At 38.3% G+C, this 21941-nt stretch overlaps 1 protein-coding gene across 2 annotated transcripts in view; it reads right to left on the bottom strand.

The window, feature by feature from the left end:
• FBXL17 (F-box and leucine rich repeat protein 17) overlaps window positions 1–21941 on the bottom strand; it is a 181822-nt gene that overhangs the window by 67359 nt on the left and 92522 nt on the right. For both annotated transcript variants that reach the window (XM_026719686.2, XM_087926979.1), the window contains exon 7: window positions 521–597. In XM_026719686.2, the coding sequence (XP_026575471.1) occupies window positions 521–597 (77 nt within the window). The remainder of the gene's footprint in view (window positions 1–520; window positions 598–21941) is intronic.

The following is a 21941-nucleotide window of genomic DNA, read 5'->3' as shown; positions in this document are numbered from 1 at the left end:
AGCTGACACTTATCTGCTTCCTGGGCGAGGCAGGGCAGGGCAGGGCAGAAGATTTTCAATTCCTTGCCAGATTCCCATAAGGAAACATTAAGAGAAAGCTTACAGGAAGTCATTGTTTCCACTCCTTTTTTGCCCACCCTTGTCATTTGTTTCTCTTTTAAGAGAATTTCTCTGTAACAATGACCCAAAGAACACGAGTTGTCCAGATTAATTTTCAGAAGTACTTCCAGGTTCTACAAAAGCCATAGTACAGGGAACATCTAAACAATCCCAAATCTCTTCTGACTGTTCATCAGATTGCCTGCCACTCTACCTTAACATCTAATTGGGGCATTTAAAGCACTAACAATGAATGAGTTGGCTTCTAGGTTATAGAAGGAGACACAATTTAAAATGGGGCATCATTACCTCTAGTGAATCCTATTTTATGCCATTTATGCCCCAGGACCTGCGTCCACCAAAGTCCCTATTTATTCTATATATCCAGGGGAAAAAGTAAGAAGGGAAAAATATTACATACCATAATCTGTGATCTTACATGATACCAAATAAAGTTCTTTCAAATTCTGTCCTTCTTTAGCAATGACCTCCACACATCTGCAATACATACAAATCTAGATTAAACAAAGTTTGTATAGATTTTATTTGACTGAAAATCGAGTGGCTATTAGACTTTCGAATGTCATTGACTAGTGGATGAAATTTAAACTTTAGCTTAATGTGTATACATTCTAATATATTTCAAAATATATAGCTTCTTTATTTTTCAGAATTCCAAAAATTTAACATATTTTAAAATATTCAATACCATAATGTTTTCTATCTCATTTTATTCTTAATTACAAGATATTAAAGAAATGGTTCCAAATTAGTAACAAAATATTTAATAATATCTTACTATCTGCATTTCAAATATTTTTTTAAAAGACACTCAAAAATGTTTTTATTTTGAAGTATTATTATATTTTATTTTAAACATTTAATCAGATTACCTTGCAGTAGCTACCACTGTAGATTTGGACTCTCAATTTTTGCTTGTATGCCTGAATCAGTTTTACTGATGTCAGCAAACATTAGGGCTGAAATATGTTTACTTGTAGAAGAATATTTTAATTGAAAAGAATATTTTGATTTTAATTCTCTTGTTGATTACTAGAAGAATGGTATAAATCTGAATTTTACATTATTTTGTTCAATTATATGAGATGAATAATCAAAACTATACATTTAAGCAATTGTAGAAATTTAAATATTTTCTTTTCATAGTAAACAATTATTTTATTGCTAAAACAGTTTACAATTCAAAACAGACAACAATTTTCATTAACTAATATTGTCTTCTACATTTCTCTCTATATTTATTATCCTGAAAATCATTTCAGTGACACAGAATTGTTTTTCTATTATTAAATGAGTATAGCTAGGGAAAATAGCAACAATGTTAAATTATAAACCAAATTATATTGTCTACTGTAAAGACCTTCATAAAAATTTAAGGCCGAAACATGTACTATTCAACAAATTATCAATACTATATATATATGGTGAACTGCAATGCTTTTTACATGTTCTTCTAATCTTACTGATATCAGCTGATATTTAGTCATATTAAAAGTAAGGTATATCTACAACAAGCCTTAAAAAAAGTTAAAGCACGGAATACTGCTATGTATTGTCACAAAATATTCTCAACATTCAATATATTTTAATGTTAAGCATACTGAAATGTCTTAAAATATATTATTTTTTGATATGTGTGCAAAATTTAAATGCTAAAAATGTATTTAAAAATAATTTAAAAGGGATTCATTTTTCATTACAATTTGTACATTATTCTGAGAAGTCTTCCAAATGCTCAGTGTTTACCTATTGGATAAAATATATGTTAATGAAACTGTAAAATAAATGCTATCAAATTGAGTCAAAAGGAGTTTGAATTATGGGAAATAATTGTCTATTCTATATGCACACATAGTTTTTATGTTTTGGACTATCTTGCAAAAGCCTGGAACATGGCATTAGTGACAACTGAAATGAACTAATGAGGAAATATGACTACACAGCTTGCAAGAAAAGTGGTCCTTGGAGACCTTGTTACTGTTTGTGATGCATTTCAGCTAATAAAAGCTGCCAGACATTGGTTCAGAATATTTCACTTTTTAAAAAATGGAGTTTCAATCATCTTAGCAGTATGAAAGGAAATGACACAATTAGAAATAGAATCTGATGAGACTTGCAATGACTAGCTGAAAAACAGTTCTCTGATCACTGTTACTTTTACAGGAACTATAATTTTCTAAAGTGAAAAAAACTTTATTTAAGATATAAAAAAGAAAACATGAACTGGAAAATATTTAACTTTAAAGATGTTTTATGTCTTAACGCAAGAAAACATATTTTGAGCTGAATGTATGTGCATATCATACCTATCATAATATTTCTTTGATGATCTGTAATCATTCGCTGGTAATTTACAATTGCTAATCATTACTGGTTTTCTGAAATTGAATGACATTTTCCCAGCGGTTCTTTTTCAAGAGAGCAACTAGACTTTATTTTTCTTGAAGAAGTTTCTTCTCATCCAAGACACCTCTTCAATTCAATCTCAATTATGGAGGATGGAAAAATTTATATTCCTTGCAGTCATCTGGTCGTTAGCACTCGTTCTAAGAGTCATTGAGGCTACTTGGAGGTTTATCTGTGTCCTCAGGGTTACCTAAATAGTGCAAATAGGTGTGGAATCTTGGAACTGCTGAAAGAACTGTGTTAAACAGGAGATAGAATAGGTGGTATCATATCGCTCCCCCTTTATTGACATAGAGCTCTTCAAACTTAATGTAGATGGCTTCTTTGACCCCCCCCCTTCAAACAGCAGTCCTCACTGTGAAGAATATGGTCTTTGCTGTCTTCAAAAGAGTGACCTCTGTCTTGAAAATGCAGGTGGACTGCTGAATCTTGTCCTGATGGGTTTGTTCTCCTATATTGTGCCATGCATTTGTGAAGTGGTTGTTTTGTTTCTCAAATGTATAGATACATGTCTTACTGCACTGTACTGCATAGATTAATTACATTGTTCAGTTTGTGTTTGGGTGTTTTGTTCTTGGGGTGGACAAGATTCTGCCTTAGTATATTTTTGGATTTAAAGTATGTGTATATATGTGGCTTTTTGGATGAGAAGCAAAACATCTTCAAGGAAAAACAAAGTCCAGTTGTCTCTTGAAAAAGCACATTTGGGACAACCATGACCCGGATGACTGAGAATCTCCACAGACATCTGAATGAAGTTGGATTTCTTATTGCTTCTCCCCATATTTTGTTTTCTATCTGCATGTTGGAATTTTTACAATTTTATCACCCATCATTCTACAGTTTTAAATAATTGGTATAAGGTTTTTTTTTTAACTACAATTCATTACTGTTTACATTTAAGATGTTACTGTTTTTATTTATGCATCTCTATAAACGCCAGTATTTTCTATCTCACCAGCTTTAGTATCCTTGTGTCTAGTGTACTGAACATTCTCTTTACCAACTAGCTTATTTCCACTCTTCTAAACTGTTCCTCAGTTATCTACACTTCTAGTCAACTCTCATATTTTTAATATTTACTTGGTTTTTTTTACACCTTTCTTCCTGATACATTTCCCTAAATCATGTACCCTATTTTTCCTATATTTATTCCTTCTATACTTTGACACCTTCAATAATTCCATTTCCATGATTAACGTGATAAACTTAAAAGAAATACTATTATAATATTTTAAATTTTAACCAATAAATGGACAGGAGACCTACATTCACACTAAGAAACAGCTTGTTACTCAAAGCTTTAACATAATGAAGAAGCTGCTCTCACAATTTGATATAGACCAACTAGATATTACATTCTAGATTCAAGAAAATACAGAGGAACTCGATCTGCAGCCAACATCTAAACCTGGAACATCACTGTTATTCCCTCCAGTACAAAGCACAGCAGTCAATATGAGGCATGCAATCATAGATAAATTAACTACAGGCAACTCTTGAAACTAGTTACCAAGATTCAGTGAAGATGTACATGCCAGAAGATGTCAATAGAATCCCTATTACCACTACAACTCAAACCAACGAACTAGTATATGCTACAGCTGATGTAATCCTGGAGATTTTTGGCTACACAATCTAGAAGAACAGCAACACATACACCACCATTACCACCACTTTGGAAAATGAGGTTGATCACTAATATCAAGGCAACTCAAAGAGAAGTTAGTCAGTGGTAGAATTACAGTGATATGGCAATTAAGGATATGAGTCAGAATGGAAAAAATACAAGAATCTGACTCTATCTGAAGCCCTAGAACATGGGTGTCAAACTTGCTGCATCACATTGTCATCATGTGACATTTCATGATGTTTTCCCCATTCACGGAGCTGGGGTGGACGTGGCCTGCATGTGATGTATCTGGCCTGTGGGTACCAATTTTACACCCCTGCCCTAGAGACTGCTAAAAGGCTCACAGCACTTGGCTACCAGACTAACGTGACAAGCAGAGACCAAGAAGGTAAATGTCCTTCTCTCCAAAAAGCCATCCATGATGCACTCTTAACTGCAATGTAACAATACAGAAACAGTAGAGCCACCAACAGCAGAAACTGAACTGAATTCCTTTCCTTATATTAACCAAATTCAAAAATCCCAGCAACCAGTTCGCTGCCACCTACCAGAACATCCTGCTTCTGGCAGGCCACCAGAGCCCGGGGAGGCCGTTTTCACCCTCCCAAGGGTCCAGAGGCATCCTTCAGGCCTCTGGGAGGGCAAAAACACCCTTCCACCAGGCTCTGGAAGCCCCCTGGAAGCCGGAAACAGACTGTTTTTCGGAGAGAGCTGTTTTTCGCCTTCCCAAGGCTCTGGAGGCTTTCTACAGGCCTCCCCTGGGCTCTGGAGGCTCTCCAGATTTCCAGAAGGCCCGTTTTCCCCTCTCCCAGAGCCTCCGCGTGGACCCTGCACTTACCTCCATCGAAAATGGGCCATGTGTAGAGTCCTGGGAGGGGAGGGAATGGGTGGGGAGGGGCCAGCCAGTCAGTTGAAATACCAGTTCAGCGAACCAGATCCGCTTCGCCTGAACTGGTTCAAAATGGTAGAATCCCACCTCTGGATAGGAGCCTGCTGCTCATAGCTGGTTCATCAGGTATTCATGCACTACTGTTAGTTTTGTTACCCAGTAGCGCGGATCATATTCAGGCCAAGTGCTACCCAGCTTTTGGTATTCTTGATCTAAATCAAATCTATTGTTGGATTAATGCTATTATGATGGTGACTGGTTCCTGTTCTCAGAGATTGCTGTGGTCTGCTCTTGGTCCTGTAGCCATTTTGCTTCTTTTTCTTTCATGTATTCTTCCAGTACAATTTCTGTTCAATTTCTGCTTCTTTAATGTATCAACTTAATCCAATAGCCAGTGCTGTGGAATCTAGGACAACTCACTGTAGCTATCAGGGCCTCATCAGAGCCAGGTTTGGAAGAGGATTTGGAACTGGGACCATCCAACAGGGATGACATGTCTCCTTTGGAATGTTTGGAGAAGCCAGAGGCTGAGGACAATGGTGCCCCAGGCCCCTCAGGGATTGGGGGAGGTGGTCAACTGGACAGGGAGCTGCCTGTCATGGACACAGGAGAGGATCAGCTGCAGACAGGCAGTGATTCTCATTAGGCAGCAGATCCTCTCTGATGAGGAACAGCGGCCTCCCTCATTCAATCCAAAGACACAGAGAATAGAATGTAGGCAAGTTCAAAGGAGGGCTATGAGGCTATTTGGAGAAGGTTGCCCCACCTCTCCTCATAAAAAATACCTGGTGTGGGTTGCCTTAAGAAGAAATCGGGGGGGCGGGGTTGTCTTCCTCAGGAATAATTATTTGTTTTAGCTTACATTCCTGCTCCTGCCTGTGCCTTTTCTTTACTTTGTGGACTGCCTTTTGCCTTGTGGGTTGCCATAACAATAGCTCACTCGCCATAGCTGTTCCGTCATGGCCAACTCACTCTGGTTAACTCATGGCCAACTTATCTATAAAAAGTCATGCCTTCTTTCCATATGTGCAAACAAACAACCATGAAAGGTATCACATCTGTTCTTCAAATTACAAAAAGAAACTTAAACTGGACTTCCGGTTGCATTTCCTTCAAGGATGACTGAAGACTGCGATCGTGCACGGCTTCGATCCGTGTTGTACCTGTTGGAGGGCTCCGAACAGGGCTAGAACCACCTTGAAGGGGTGGGGAAGAAGGGGGAGACAGCCTGTCAGGTTGGGGGGAGCTGCATCTCCCACAAAGACAGGCTGCAATGGTGGTTAAATATGGCCACCCTGAAGGACAGCTACCCGGGACGAAGATCATGCAGGAGTGGGGAAGAAGCAGACAGGGTGGAGACCAGGCAAATTAAGTGCAATATCTGAATACAAGGTACCCCAGATTTAAAACTTTAAAGACATTTAAAAAAAAAAAAAGACTGGAAAAGCGGCGACCAGAGTGAATGAAAAAAAAAAGGGAGATAAGTGAAAGTGCTCTGAACAGTAAAAGTAGTAAATTGAAAGAGGGAAATATCTGTGTAAATTGGATTATACTAAATTATACAGTTCGCACTAAATAGGCATACTTAAAAGCTGAACTTGAATGTGCCAGAAGGAAAAAATATACAATAATTGGATTTACTGGATTTTTCAAATTTAAAAGCCCTAAAATTCAATCTTTCTAATTCAATCTGCCTTTGGATTATGGATTTCCTGTCTGCCCACTCACAGAGGGTCAGATTAGGTAATCATACCTCTTCAGCCCTTATTCTTAACACTGGTACACCACAGGGTTGCGTGTTGAGTCCCTTACTCTACTCTTTATGTGCATGACTGCATTCCCACTCACGCTAGTAATACTATTGCTAAATTTGCAGATGATACAACAGTGGTGGGATTTATCTCCGAGGGGGATGAGTCTGCCTACAGAGATGAGGTGGACCAGTTGCTTTCATGGTGTGGAGACAATAACTTGGTCCTCAACACCAATAAGACTAAGGAGCTTATAGTGGATTATAGAAGGAACAGATCAGACATCCAGCCCTTGCTTATCAATGGAGACCAAATGGAGCAAGTGGCCAGTTTTAAGTTTCTGGGAGTTACCTTAAAAGAGGACCTGACCTGGGGTGCCTACATTGCAGCCCTGGTCAAAAGGGCCCAGCAGAAATTATACTACCTGAGGCTTCTCAGAAAACAACAACTGAATGAGAAACTGCTGATGACCTTCTTCCGCTACACCATAGAGAGCATTTTAACATACTGCACCTCTGTATGGTTTGCCAATTGCACAGTGGCAGATAGGAAGGCACTCCAGAGGGTTAATGTCATTGCCCAGAAGATCATTGGTTGCCCTCTCCCCTCTTTGGAAGAGCTTTATAGCTCCCACTGCCTTAAGAAAGCTCAAAACATTCTCAAAGATCCCTCTCATCCTGGGAACCCTTTTTTTTTGAACTATTACCATCTGGCAGACGGTACAGAATAATAAAAACAAGGACAAATAGGCTGAAAAACAGCTTCTATACCAGGGCAGTAGCTCTTTTGAATTCTGCTGTATAGTGCAGAGTTGGTGAGGTGTCGGGGGCTTCCGGTTCAGTGTGTGGAAAGTGAAGGATGTGTGTTTGTGTTTATTTTCATGGTCATGGTCATGATGTGCACTGAAGATGGTGTTTGATTTCATTATACGAGGTGCAATGACAATAAGGTAAACTAAACTAAAAGGGAAAGGAAAGTTGAAAAGAAAAGGTGGAATTTAGACATAACAGAGAGTGCCACCTAAGGATAAAGGAAAACTTTCAATGACTTTTTAAAAAGTGTTTGGTTCTATAAAGACTGGAACTTGATACAAAGTAAGAGGATCTTTGAAACAGTAAGACAAAAACCCTGAAAAATGAATTTACTATACCATGAAGGAAGTAGAAAGAAGTCTGAATCCTGGGAATATTAGGTGACTTTGAGGAAAATTTAAAACTCAAGAGAAGGAATTTAACAACAAAAATATACGAACATTTGACTATTTTGACCCTGGAAACCCGAAATAGGATTTAACAGAAGTGGATGGTTAGAAGCTGGATTAAATTAACTACTGGCTAACTGGACTGGATTTAAACACTGAAGAAAGAGGTAAAAGAAAAAATAAAATTAAAAGAGGTGCACAAAAATGGCAGAATACTGTCTGGAAATAAAATCGGACTTAAGAAATATAAAGGAAATGATATGGGGAAAAGTGGAATTGTGCAGTATTACTTTGCAAATGCTAGAAATGGCATTGTTGGAGAACAAAGATGGACAAGGAGAACCAGAAGGAGAGGAGTTGATTAAAGAAGAAGCCAGCCTTAATGAACAAACAACATAACGAACATTGAAACAGGGGGGCAAAAACATGGGAATTAAAACCTGGAGGTTTGAGGGGACAATTAAAGAGGTAATTGTTAGGAAAGTCAAACGAAAAAAAAAGGAAACAGCAGAAGGGGGAATTACAGGAGAGAGTTAAAAAGAGGGAGGGGGATAAAAATGGGAGTCATAAATGGAGGGGAAAAATAAAAAAATAAAGGAAAAGAAGAATAAGGGAAAGGACCAGAAAAGAAGTGGATATAGAAAGCCAAAAAAAATTGAAAAGTTATATGGCTAGAAGACCTAGAGATAATGGGTAAATTGAAAATAAGAAAGGGGATTCTACAAGGTAATATATACTGCTCAAAAAAATAAAGGGAACACTTAAACAACGCAATGTAACTCCAAGTCAATCACACTTCTGTGAAATCAAACTGTCCACTTAGGTAGCAACACTGATTGACAATCAATTTCACATCCTGTTGTGCAAATGGAATGGACAACAGGTGGAAAGCAGAGGCAGTTAGCAAGACATCTCCAATAAAGGAGTGGTTCTGCAGGTGGTGACCACACACCACTTCTCAGTTCCTATGCTTTCTGACTGGTTTGGTCACTTCTGAATGCTGGCAGTGCTTTCCCTCTAGTGGTAGCATGGGACGGAGTCTACAACCCACACAAGTGGCTCAGGTAGTGCAGCTCATCCAGGATGGCACATCAATGCGAGCTGTGGCAAGAAGGTTTGCTGTGTCTGTCAGCGTAGTATCCAGAGCATGGAGACGCTACCAGGAGACAGGCCAGTACATCAGGAGATGAAGAGGAGGCCATAGGAGGGCAACCCAGCATCAGGACCACTACTGCCTTTGTGCAAGGAGGGACAGGAGGAGCACTGTCAGAGCCCTGCAAAATGACCTCCAGTGGGCCACAAATGTGCATGTGGCTGCTCAAATGGTCAGAAACAGACTCCATGAGGGTGGTATGAGGGTCCGATGTCCACAGGTGGGGGTTGTGCTTACAGCCCAACACCGTGCAGGACGTTTGGCATTTGCCAGAGAATACAAAGATTGGCAAATTCACCACTGGCGGCCTGTGCTCTTCACAGATGAAAGCAAGTTCACACTGAGCACATGTGACAGACGTGACAGGGTCTGGAGATGCCGTGGAGAATGTTCTGCTGCCTGCAACATCCTCCAGCATGACCGGTTTGGCAGTGGGTCAGTAATGGTGTGGGGTGGCATTTCTTTAGGGGGCCGCAAAGCCCTCCATGTGCTCGCCAGAGGTAGCCTGACTGTCATTAGTTACCAAGATGAGATCCTCAGACTCCTTGTGAGACTATATACAGGTGCAGTTGGCCCTGGGTTCCTCCTAATGCAAGACAATACTAGACCTCATGTGGCTGGAGTGTGTCAGCAGTTCCTGAAAGATGAAGGCATTGATACTATGGACTGGACCGCCCATTCCCCAGACCTGAATCCAATTGAGCACATCTGGGACATCATGTCTCGCTCCATCCACCAACGCCATGTTGCACCACAGACTGTCCAGGAGTTGGGGGATGCTTTAGTCCAGGTGTGGGAGGAGATCTCTCAGAAGACCATCCACCACCTCATCAGGAGCATGCCCAGGCATTGTAGGGAGGTCATATAGGCACATGGAGGCCACACGCATTACTGAGCCTCATTCTGACTTGTTTTAAGGACATTACATCAAAGTTGGATCAGCCTCTAGTGTTTTTTTCCACTTTAATTTTGAGTGTAACTCCAAATCCAGACCTCCATGGGTTGCTAAATTTGATTTCCATTGATAATTTTTGTGTGATTTTGTTGTCAGCACATTCAACTATTTAATAAGAATATTTCATTCATTCAGATCTAGGATGCCTTATTTTTGTGTTCCCTTTATTTTTTTGAGCAGTGTATAAAGAGGTATAAGAATATAGATTATAAAAAATGGATTGATCAGAACTGATGTTTTTATTTTTTTTATTTGATTATTTTCTAATAAATAATTATGGTCATGTTTGTATGGAAATATAAAAACCTGGAATCACACTGTTCACTAAAAGAGATGTAAAAGATAAAAAATAAAAAACTTTTTGGAAAAAAAAAGAAACAAACTGACCACTGTTTATACTACAAATCAATATATCATTAGCAAAAGTACACTATTCATAGTAAATTGTTGCATTCATAGGAAAATGTGCTTAAAATTGCATCCTCAATCAAGTAAGCAAGTATAAATATGCTGATCCGGCTTCTAGTTCATATACACTGAATTTGGAATACTCAAATAATCATAATGTGACATTTGACACCTACCTCTGGGAGAAACAACTTTATGTTTTAGATTCAAATTGTTTGAGAGAAGTTTTCCCTTAAGAATTCCTAAACTATCTCCCCATGGCTATATTTTAATTTCTGTGCTGTTACTCTGTCAGTTGCAACAAAAAGCAGCAAATATTTGCCATTTTGAAAAGAAGGCAAAACTAACATTCTTAGACAATTTGAGAATATTTATTTTCAAGTCCTGTCAATGTGTCTAGCTTACAGTAAACAAGTTTCAAATGGATCTCAGGTAGGTCACCCAGGAACAATCTACTTTGAGTTGTGGCAATAGTCTATTTCCAGCTGTGACAATATCACTGTACTATTCAAATTGAAAAAAAAGAGTATTATGTGGCTTCCTTATAGCACTTTCCAAAGACAAATAAACTTTAAAAACCCTAGTTTCTTAAATCTAACTGAAATCCAAGCAGGGACAGCGGGGACAGAGAAGTAATTACAGAACATTTCTGTCCCCAGCAACCTAAAATTAATAAAGATACCAGCGCATGTAAAATAGATGTTTGTGCAGGTAAGATTATCAACCTTTCTGTCAACCAAAACCAAGCATTTAATAATGAGTGCCATACCATGTGCATTAATCAAACAGGGGCAAGCAGGCACAACACACGTTATGTAGACAATAAACACAGCATCAGACATAAAGATCTCAAGTGCCTATATGCAAATGCACAAAGTCTGAGGAACAAACAGGGTGAACTCAACTACCAATACATGAAGGTAGATATGACGTAGTTGGAATAACAGAAACTTGGTGGGATGAAACCCATGATTGGAACACACTGATAGGAGGACACAAACTGTTCAAAAAAACCAGACCCCATAATAGAGGAGGTGGAGTTGCACTGTATGTAAAGGACCACTATATTGCTACAGAAATGCATGAAACCAAAGATAAAAACCATCTAGAGTGCATATGGGTCAATATAAAAGAAAAAAAGAATGACATGGCCATAGGTGTATATTATAGGCCACCCAATCAAGCAGAAAAAATAGAGGTCCTTTTTGCCAACCAACTAACAAATATATGCAGGAAACACACAACAATAGTAATGGGGGACTTTGATTATCCTGATATCAGTTGAAAACTAATTCTGCACCAAGTAAGAAATCAAATAAGTTCCTTACAAACCTAGCTGACAACTTTGTTGTCCAAAAGATAGAGGGTGAAACTAGAGGGACAGCCATACTGGACTTAATTCTTATAAACAGAGAAGATGTGATAGAGTGAGTTGAAACTGCAGGAACCTTGGGAGAGAGTGACCATGTCATACTAGAATTCAACATAACACAAACACAAGCAATAGAACGTAATGACACCAGAATCTTGGATTTTAAAAGAGCTGATTTTAATAAACTCAGAGAGAACTTGGGAAAGATTCCTTGGATGAAAATCCTAAATGGGAAAACAACTCAAGAATCTTGGGAAACTCTGAAAAGTACGATCATAGAAGCCCAGACCAGCAAAATACCACCGAGAAAGAAAAACAAGAAATCCAAGAAGAAACCAGCATGGCTACACAAAGATTTCTTTGGCAAATTGAAAGAAAAAAAGGACAAGTACAAAAAATGGAAAGAAGAACATACAACTAAGGCAGAATATCAGAAGATAGCCAGAATCTGCAAAGATGAAGTCAGGAAAGCAAAGGCTCAGAATGAACAAAGAGTTGCAACAAAGATAATTTAAAAAGTTTCTTCAAACATATAAATAACAAGAAAAAAATCAAGGAAACAGTCGGTCCACTAAAGAGAGAAGATGGCAAGGGAGTGACAGGTAACAGAGAGAAAACAGAACTGCTTAACTCATTCTTTGCATCGGTCTTCACGCAAAAATAAACTGTAGCTCAACCCACCAAAAACATAACTGTAAAAGGCAGACCAGAAATAAAAGTTAAAATAAGCAAAAAAAATAGTAAGAGAACACCTGTCTGATCTTGATGAACACAAATCACTGGGGCCTAATGGATTACATCCCAGAGTTTTAAAGGAGCTGGCAGAGGTAATCTCAGAACCACTGCATCCAATCTTTCAAAAATCCTCGAGCACTGGGGAACTATCCGAGGACTGGAAAAGAGCTGATGTGGTTCCCATCTTCAAAAAAGGGGGAAAAAAACAGACCCAGGAAACTATAGACCAATCAGCCTAACATCAACGCCCGAGAAGATACTGGAAAAGATAATAAAAAAACAGATTTGCCAACATCTAGAAACAAGTAAAGCAATAACTAGCAGTCAGCACGAGTTTGTTAAAAACAGATCATGCCAAACCAATCTTATTTCATTCTTCAGCACAGTGACTAAATTAGTAGACCAAAGAAATACTGTGGACATAATATATTTATATTTGACAAAGTAGACCACAACCTACTTCTTAGTAAGCTAGAAAAAAGTGTAATAGATAGCACCACCACTAGATGGACTCACAACTGGCTGACAAACCATACTCAATGAGTAGTCCTTAATGGGTCTAAGTCTACATGGAGGGAAGTAAGCAGTGGGGTTACAGGAACTAGGCATGGCTAGTCTGGTGAAGAGAAGGACCGGGGGAGTCATAGCAGTCTTCCAATATTTGAGGGGCTGCCACAGAGAGGAAGGGGTCAAGCTATTTTCTAAAGCGCCTGTAGGACAGACAAGGAATAATGGATGGAAACTGAACAAGGAGAGATTTAACCTGGAAATAAGGAGAAATTTTCTGACAGTGAGAACAATCAAACCGATGGAACAACTTGCCCTCGGAAGTTGTGGGAATGCCATCACTTGAGACTTTCAAGAAGAGATTGGACTGTCATTTGTCAGAAATGGTATAGGGTCTCCCACTTAGGCGGGGGGTTGGACTAGATGACCTATAAGGTGCCTTCCAACTCTGATTATCTGTTATCTGTTACCAAGCTAAAGAATAAGCATCACATCTTGATAGGTTCTACTCTAGCAAGTTAATGGAATAACTTTGGTGTTTAACCAGTTTTATTTATAAAGACCTCATAGGAATAATATGGAGTCTATCAAGAAATCAAGAACTATGGATCTTTCATGTATGAAAAATGGTCAAAAAGGAAAAATATGCACCTCACTTGTAACAATGATTGGGAAGTATATGTGATCTATTAACATTTGAATTACGTTTTCCTGAGAAGTGGAAATCAAACCATCTGTACATGACATAACTTTCTAGACCTTCTGTGAGTAATTATAGGAAAGCAGGGGACAAGTTGTTTGGGTTATGGAAGGAGTTTCAAAGAGTCTGTCTTAACTCACTGTAACTGAAACTGAGAATTTACTCTCATGGTTTGCAAGGTTCTTTTTGTATTACCCCGGAGTAGCATACCTCTATGAAAACTGTGTTGCTCTTTATTGTTTGATTTTGGCAGCTCATAGGGCTTGACAACTCTCCCCTTTTCCTTTGTTCTGTCTTACATTCTTTTGTTAATTCTATTTATCACTGCTTTTTAAATTATAATTTGTGTCATTTTTTTAAAAAAAGAGGCTAATACAGAAGGGCCACTCACCTTATATATCTATCCAGTAAATCCTTAAATCTATCCTCAATTTAAATGAGAAGAATTGACATAGTATTTAGGCTTACTTAATCACTGATTCCTTAACAGGTACAACACCTTGCTTTCTTGATTACAAAAAAACAGTTGGTTAGCTCCTTACCAAAATAAACAAGAATCTATTCTATACATTGTATTGAAAAACTAATTAGGAACACAAAAACGTAAATGCATACTTGCAAATCATTCTAGAGTTATTTCATATACATAAGCACTGAGGTTTTACAGATTATTGCATTGGAATTTATGAATTATCAAACACTTCCTTGTTTATTACAATTAGTCTAATTTGCACAACAACTTTCAAAGAAAACCTATTTTGAAAAATAGAGATTAATTGACTTGGCTAAAGGAATGTAATATAATACATATATATTGTTCACTTCAGCATTAATGTCCCCTGGAGCATGAAGCCAATTAACAAAGTAATATAGGGATGCAGACATTTTAAAATGAATTTCTGCATTATACAGCATTTTCTCTTGTTGTGTATGAGCATCACACATTCAATTGCTTTGAATATCTTTGAAATCTAGTGATTGAGAATGTGTTCTGATTATATGCCCCAGTATTTACAAAGTTGTGATCAGCAAGGATGATAAATCACATTCACAAATAATTAGGAAGTGAATGCTTATTTTCCAATATTGCTTATTCATGCTGCAGATGCAGTGCTTCATATTGTACAGAAAGAGCTGCATGGCTGTAGTTTGAATACAACTTGTTTAAATGCTCTTTATGATGACCCAATTTATACCTGAATACCTTTGAAGTAAGTACAACAGCTAGATATCTCACAAAGGAGAATATGTTAGAGTTAATCCATATTCTTGGAAGGGAACTAAGCTCTTCTACTAGCAGCAATATATGTGAAACTTCAAAAATACACAAATGTGATTGTAAGAATATAAGCATCTCTTTCCCCAAATCTCTAGCATAACCACCAGAATCCTACAAAAAGTTACCATTGATTTGAAATGCTTATTGTAAGTGTCAGAAAAAATATGGAATAAATAGGGAATAAGAAAAAGATTGCCTTAAGTTTCTCCCCTCAGCAAAGTTTAGGATTACTAGGAAGTTATGCAGAACTGTATGTCACTCCAAAATTAAGCATAATTGGGAGGCTTAAGAAAGTGGGACAGAATGATGAAGGATGAAAGAAAATGACATACAGTATATGTAAATACCTCTTTCCCCGGTGGGAACAATGGTTATCACCTGATAGAAGTAAGTTCAACCATACCCGAGTGCTAGCCAGGATAAATGAAAGAAGTGTGATGCTGACTGTTTCACTAGAATGCAGCCAATTCAGGGTGATGTGACATTATTTTCTGTGTGCAGCTTTTTGTTTAGCGAACAACCTACTATGGATTATTCTGAAGGGCTACTGTGCATAAAGAGATGCATATCAAATCTTTATATTACCAATACTTAATTTACACTAGCCATGCTATTTTCTTCTATTCAGCAACATTAATTCTACGGCATTCCCAAATTATTATTCTTTCCTTTGGGTGAAGTGTGAACCAAATAAGTGGCATATCTCTAATTTTCATTGGGAACCACTCACCTACAATGCCCCCATTTCATCAGAATCTTACATTCTGCTCATTCTGCATAGCTCTTTCATTCTATCCAATGCTATAGTTGACCACCATTTATAAACAAATCTTTAGTACAACCCTTCTCACCATAACATTGCAGCATCAGTTGAAAGGAAAGGATTTTTAACTTGTAAAAGATAAAACTAGTGCAGTACAAATCCAGCGTGGACATAAGAAATGAAGTCGAGAATTCAACTCAATAGCTGAAACACTTGAAGATGTAAATTGTGTCTGTTTGAAAGATCCAGGCTTAACCTAGGCAGCATTATCTGAATAGAATCCCTTCAACTTCTGATAAGTTTCTTTATATTCAACTTCACTGAGGAATAATCCTTTGAGAAAGAAGTATTTTCTATAACCATTTTAATATTAATAAAGTAATATTGATTGAAATATTGGTGTAATTGATAAAAAGGATCAAGTTAATTAATCTTGCCTCCATTTTATTATTATTAAAATATTCTCACTATTTTTAACCAACAATTCATCATGAATATATTCCAAAGTTAATAGTTGTTTCTACAAATGTTGCAGTGATACTCCAAATAAAATAAGTATTTTGTTAGTGTTCTTGGGCCTTATAAATTAAACACAAAGTATCTTTTAAAAGGCATATAAACATTTTATATTTCATAATTCAAAGTAATAATGTCCAAAACCAGGGTGTCTATTCTGAAAAATCATTTTACGATTACTATTTATTCCTGTTACTTGCAATCACAAAATTAATTTTTTATTTTGTTTATGAAGTTCCTTTCTCCCTCATGTTACCAGTAAAAACACTGACCTTCCTATGAGGTTAAGCTTTCTACTTTCTTTGAAACACCACAATCCTTCCCCCACCCTCCTCCCCTCCAAAATGCTACATGTTCACGCCTCAAGCAAAGAAAAAAATACACTATCACTTTGGTCCTTCATTAGTCAGATGATCTGGCAATAACAATGCTACTTGAATTGAACCCACATGAAAAACTATTTTCAAATGTAACCTTGCCAGGGGCTATGTTATGTCTTGGCAAAAGAAGCAAGCTTTATTTCTCTATTGGACCAGTCTGCATGAAAAGTAGGTGTTGCAATAGGAAATGAGTTTGAGGAGGTAACAACAGTATGATATAATACTTCAAGGCCCAAATGTTTTTGCAAACTGCAAACAATGAAAACCATGTAAGCAATTAAATACCCTTTTGCAAAAAGTGACCATGGAGATTATAATCATTAATTAAAATCGTGTAAATCATGTAAATAATGTTACGAAATAACATTTGCTTTTTATATCAAATTTCAAAAGGCCTAATGGTAAAAGGGCTTAATCTCAGAAGAGCTGTTTTAATTAAAACTAAAAAACCCAAACTGTAGTATAATAAATAAACGCGAACGAGCTTACAATCCCATACATTTAACAAATGCATGTGTGAATACAGGATTTACATCATTTTTCAAATGTACATAATTGTACATTTTTCAAACTGTACAAACCATACTTATGCAATTTTTCAAACTATAAAATAAATGTGTGATTTCTTTCCCAAATATGGAGAGCAATAGGACGTTGGTACTTACCTGATACGCCTGTTCTCTGTGAGCTGTGAAGAGCATCCAGTGATGGGAAGGTACTTCAGTCCCTTCTAGGAAGGCTGGGCTTAAACTTGAGGACACTCCTTCTCCTCCATGAGACTCCTCCTTAGAGTCCCCAGTTTTGTGAAGCCAAGGTATTGATACCCTATATGCTTAAGCCTATGTAATAACCCTGGTCGGAACAGACCCCCTACCAGATAGAATAAAAGGGAGGGGCTGGATGCTCTTCACAGCTCACAGAGAACGGGCATATCAGGTAAGTACCAATGCCTTTCTCCCATGAGCTGTTCAGAGCATCCAGTGATGGGACACACGAAAGCTTGGCACTGTCCTAAGGGAGGGACTCCGCCTGAGTTTCAGACATAACTGTCTCTGAAATAACTTGCTGCAAAACTCACCTACCAAATGAAGACTCAGCAGAAGCAAATACGTCAATTTTATAATTTCTAATAAATGTAGATGGAGAAGCCCAGGTTGCAGCTCAGCAAATCTCCTCTATTGTAGCTTGGGTCGCCCATGCTGCTGTGGTGGTTGCACTCCTGGTGGAGTGAGCAGTAATGCCTTGGGGCACTGGAATCGAGTGAGAGTCATACGACTTAGCGATGGTGGCCCTTAGCCATCTACCTATGGTAGGTGAAACCTTGAGCCCCAGGGTGTTAGGCTGAAAGGACACAAAGAGGGCTTCTAACTTTCTGGAGGGCACCGTGCACTCTATGTAGATGCGTAAGGCTCTTCTTACGTCTAAGCGGTGCCATTGGTGTTCGAGCCTGTGTGATGCACGTGAGCAAAAATTTGGGAGCACCAGCTCTTGAGCTCTATGGAATGCCAAATTAACTTTTGGAATGAAGGAAGGATCTGGTCTGAGAACCACTCTATCCGAATGGAAAATGCAGAGATCTTTGCGCACTGATAATGTAGCTAGTTCGGAGATTCTTTGGGCAGATGTAATTGCTATCAGGAAAACTACTTTGTAGGTTAGAAATCGAAGCGTCGTGGTCCTTAGTGGCTCGAAGGGACCTGTAGTAAGGGCCAATAGTACCTTATTTAAGTCCCAAGTTGGATATCGGTGCACTACAGGGGGCCTCAAGTTCTTGGCACCACACAGAAAACTGTGAATGCAAGGGTGATGAGATATGGAGGTAAGATCATCCCAAGATATGACCAAAGCCAGGGCCGCCACCTGTCTCTGCAGAGTATTGGGTGATAACCCTTTGTTTAAGCCCTCCTGTAAAAATTCTAATAACTGCACTACTGATGGGGAAGTGGGATTGATCTGAACCTTCTGACACCAACGGCAGAAGCTAGACCAGGTGGCCTCATAGATTCGGTTCATCGAAGGACATCGAGCCAACTGAATAGTGTGAATAACTTGAGTAGAAAGGTGTTCATCTCTCAGATGTTGCCCTTCAGCTTCCATATGACTAAGTTTAGCCATTGGGGGTCCGGGTATAGCACTGGACCCTGGGAAAGCAATATGTCTGATGATGGGATCCTCCACGGTGGTACCGTCAAGAGGTCCTTCAGTTCCGCGAACCATGCTCGCCTTGGCCAATAAGGACCCACTAATAGCAGGTCCGCTTCTTTCTTCCAGCAACTTCTGAATCAATTTGGGGATCACAGGGAGGGGAGGAAAGGCGCATAGCAGTCCGGTGGGCCAGTGACATCTGAGGGCATTCACGTCCTCCGCTCCCTGCGATGGGTAATGAGAAATAAATTGGAGAACCTGTGCATTGAGTGGGGAGGCAAACTGGTTGACTACTGGTGGGCCCAACCTCCGAGTAGCCTCCAGAAAGATCTTGGGGGTCCAGACACCACTGTGATTGGTCCAATGTGGCTCTGCTGAGCCAATCCGCTTGTACATTCACTACTCCAGATATGTGTTCCACCTTTAGAGAGAGAAGATGGATTTTGACCCACAGAAATAGTCTTTCTGCTTCCCTCATTAGTAGATTGGAATGAGTGCCCCCTTGTTCGTTGATATGGGCCTTTGTAGTTACGTTGTCTGTTAAGACGAGCACATGTTTGCAATGGAGATGCGGGATGAAGTGTCGAAGTGCCAAGTACACCGCTCTCAGTTCTAGTCTGTGGCTATGGTCCATGCTCTTTCGTTGGAGAGCCCCGATTATTACGATTAGGGGCTGAAGCTGCCTTGGAGGGGCGGCGGAGTAAGGGGAAGCCACAAGCCAGGTTGAGGGGAGCCGCATCTCCCCCCCTGGGCTTGGACTTTTTCCCCCCGAAGACAACTGCAGCGGTAGTTTAAAATGGCCACCCTGAAGAGGAGGACTCAACTGGATTAAGATTTGTTCAGGAGGGAAGAAAGAGGTGGATAACATCTGAACCGGGACAACTGGGCAATACAACTAAACAAAAGTACCCCAGGATTAAGGTAACATGGAATTTTTAAGAAAAGAAAAGTGAGCGGCGAAATTATAAAGGGACAGGGGGAAAAAAGAATATTTTTGTCAGCTAAACAGGGCTTCGAACCGGGAAAGGAAGAAGCTGGAACTAAAGATTTAACTAAATTGGACTAAAATATTTTAGGAATGAACAGGCATAAAATAAAGCTGGACTTAATATTGTCAAAAAATAATAATAATAAAGTTTACAAATTGGAGATTGGACTGTGCTGGAATATTGAGGTTCGAAAAACCCTAAATAAAAAAATAGGGGAAAAAGGCAAAGACTTTGTATAATGGAGAGTGCCATCTTTTGACAAAAACTTGAGCTCAAACAAAAGGGAAAACATCCTGTTTCTGAATGAACTTGTGTGGATATAACATTAAAGAAATATTGAAACAAAGTAAGAATCTTAGAAAGTGAAAGCAGAACCAGAATAAAGAAAAAAAGCAAGGAAAGACTGACTGTGGGATTGATTGATGTTTTTGGTATAGACCCTTGGCTGGAATAACTGAGAACTTTAGAAAATTGAAAGAAGAAAAAAGGAAAGTAAAAGTGTTTTTTTGTGGACTTTAACGATCATAAAATATAAGTGTGTAATGATGATATCTCTTCGGGAATTAAAAATGGAACTTAAAAATATGAGAGAATTACTACAGGAAAGAGGCAAATCACTGCTCTGTGTTAGAAAAAACGGAAATGGCGATTGAAGAACAAGAAGAAAGAGCTTCAGAGGAGGAGGAGCCAATTCAAGGAGAAGACATTTTAAATAGACAACACAAAGAACACTACAAAGAAGTAGGGAAAGGAGGTTAAAAAGTTGAAATTTAAGGAGGCAATCAAAAGGGGGAATACCTGTGAAGTCAGGAAAGGCAGAAAGATCCAGCACAAAAGGGGAAAGGAAGATATTAAGAAAGAGAGGGATATAAACTGGAATGAGAAAAGATATGGGGAAAAGAGGGGGAGGAGAAGCAGTAAGAAACTGGTGCATGAAATAAAGAAATACAGAAATACTAAAATGTTGAAAAAAATGTTTTTTTTCAGAGATAATGGTTGATGAATTAAAAAGGGGATTCTGCAAGGTGACAAGGGGTAATAAGAATATTTCTGCAATTAAAAATATTTAGAAACTTGAGGAGTGTCCTCAAGTTTAACCCCAGCCTTCCTAAAAGGGACTGAACCACCTTCCCATCACTGGATGCTCTGAACAGCTCATGGGAGAACCTTAAAGTTAACATAACATTTTTTTCCTGTATAACTGACACCATGTTTTCAACATTCAGCATCACTGATTTATCATGGAAAAATTAATTGAAAATACTCAAAGTTGTACATTTGTCACTGTACAGCTTTCTATAATATACAATGTTAGAGTGTAATTCCAATCTAGAACATTAATGGAAGTTTACTTCAGAGTACATGCCACAAGAGCTTTGCTGGTTTATGGATTTGATCTAAGGGTCATTCTAGGAGGAGAAATGTATTAGCTTATGGTGATAAAAATAAGCATAGCATTTTTCAACTAACAAATTTTGATAAAAGGCATACATCTTTGCAAGCTGTAGTTCACTTCATCAAATGGCAAGTAAATCCCCCAAAATGAGTAAATATAGAACTAGGTTCTGGAAATCAGATATGAATTTATGTATCATACTTTTCTTGTCTATGTTGAGGCTGACTCAGGATGCCTTTGATCTTCAAAGATGCTGGAAGCTTCACAATCAATGGACAAAGGAGTATACCGATAGTCTACATCTATGCATGAAATCAGCAAAAAAGGAACACAGAGTCTTTTTTATGCTTTATGGTTTGATCTACTTGAGCAAAACCCCTTTTGAAAATCTTGACTCTGAATTTTTAAAAAGCCAGAATGTTATAAATTTCATTGGTGTGAAAAAGTTCTAGTGTTTACTGAATTATACATTCCCATGCCCTCTGTGTAAATTGTAAATTTGAAAATGCAGACTCTTTATTATTTTTGCTTGGTAGTATTTGGTGTCCATACACACATTTAACGTACTATGACACAATCTACAGTACAATTTGCTACAAGGATAATGTTTTAACTTGCTGGTTTGTTTGTTGTTCTCACTTGA

Source organism: Pseudonaja textilis, chromosome 2 (genome assembly GCF_049901715.1).
Source record: "Pseudonaja textilis isolate UNSWEBS1 chromosome 2, rPseTex1.2, whole genome shotgun sequence".
NCBI classification, from domain to species: Eukaryota; Metazoa; Chordata; class Lepidosauria; order Squamata; family Elapidae; genus Pseudonaja; species Pseudonaja textilis.
Note: the sequence above shows the minus strand (reverse complement) of the source record. Positions and strands in the feature narration are given on the sequence as shown.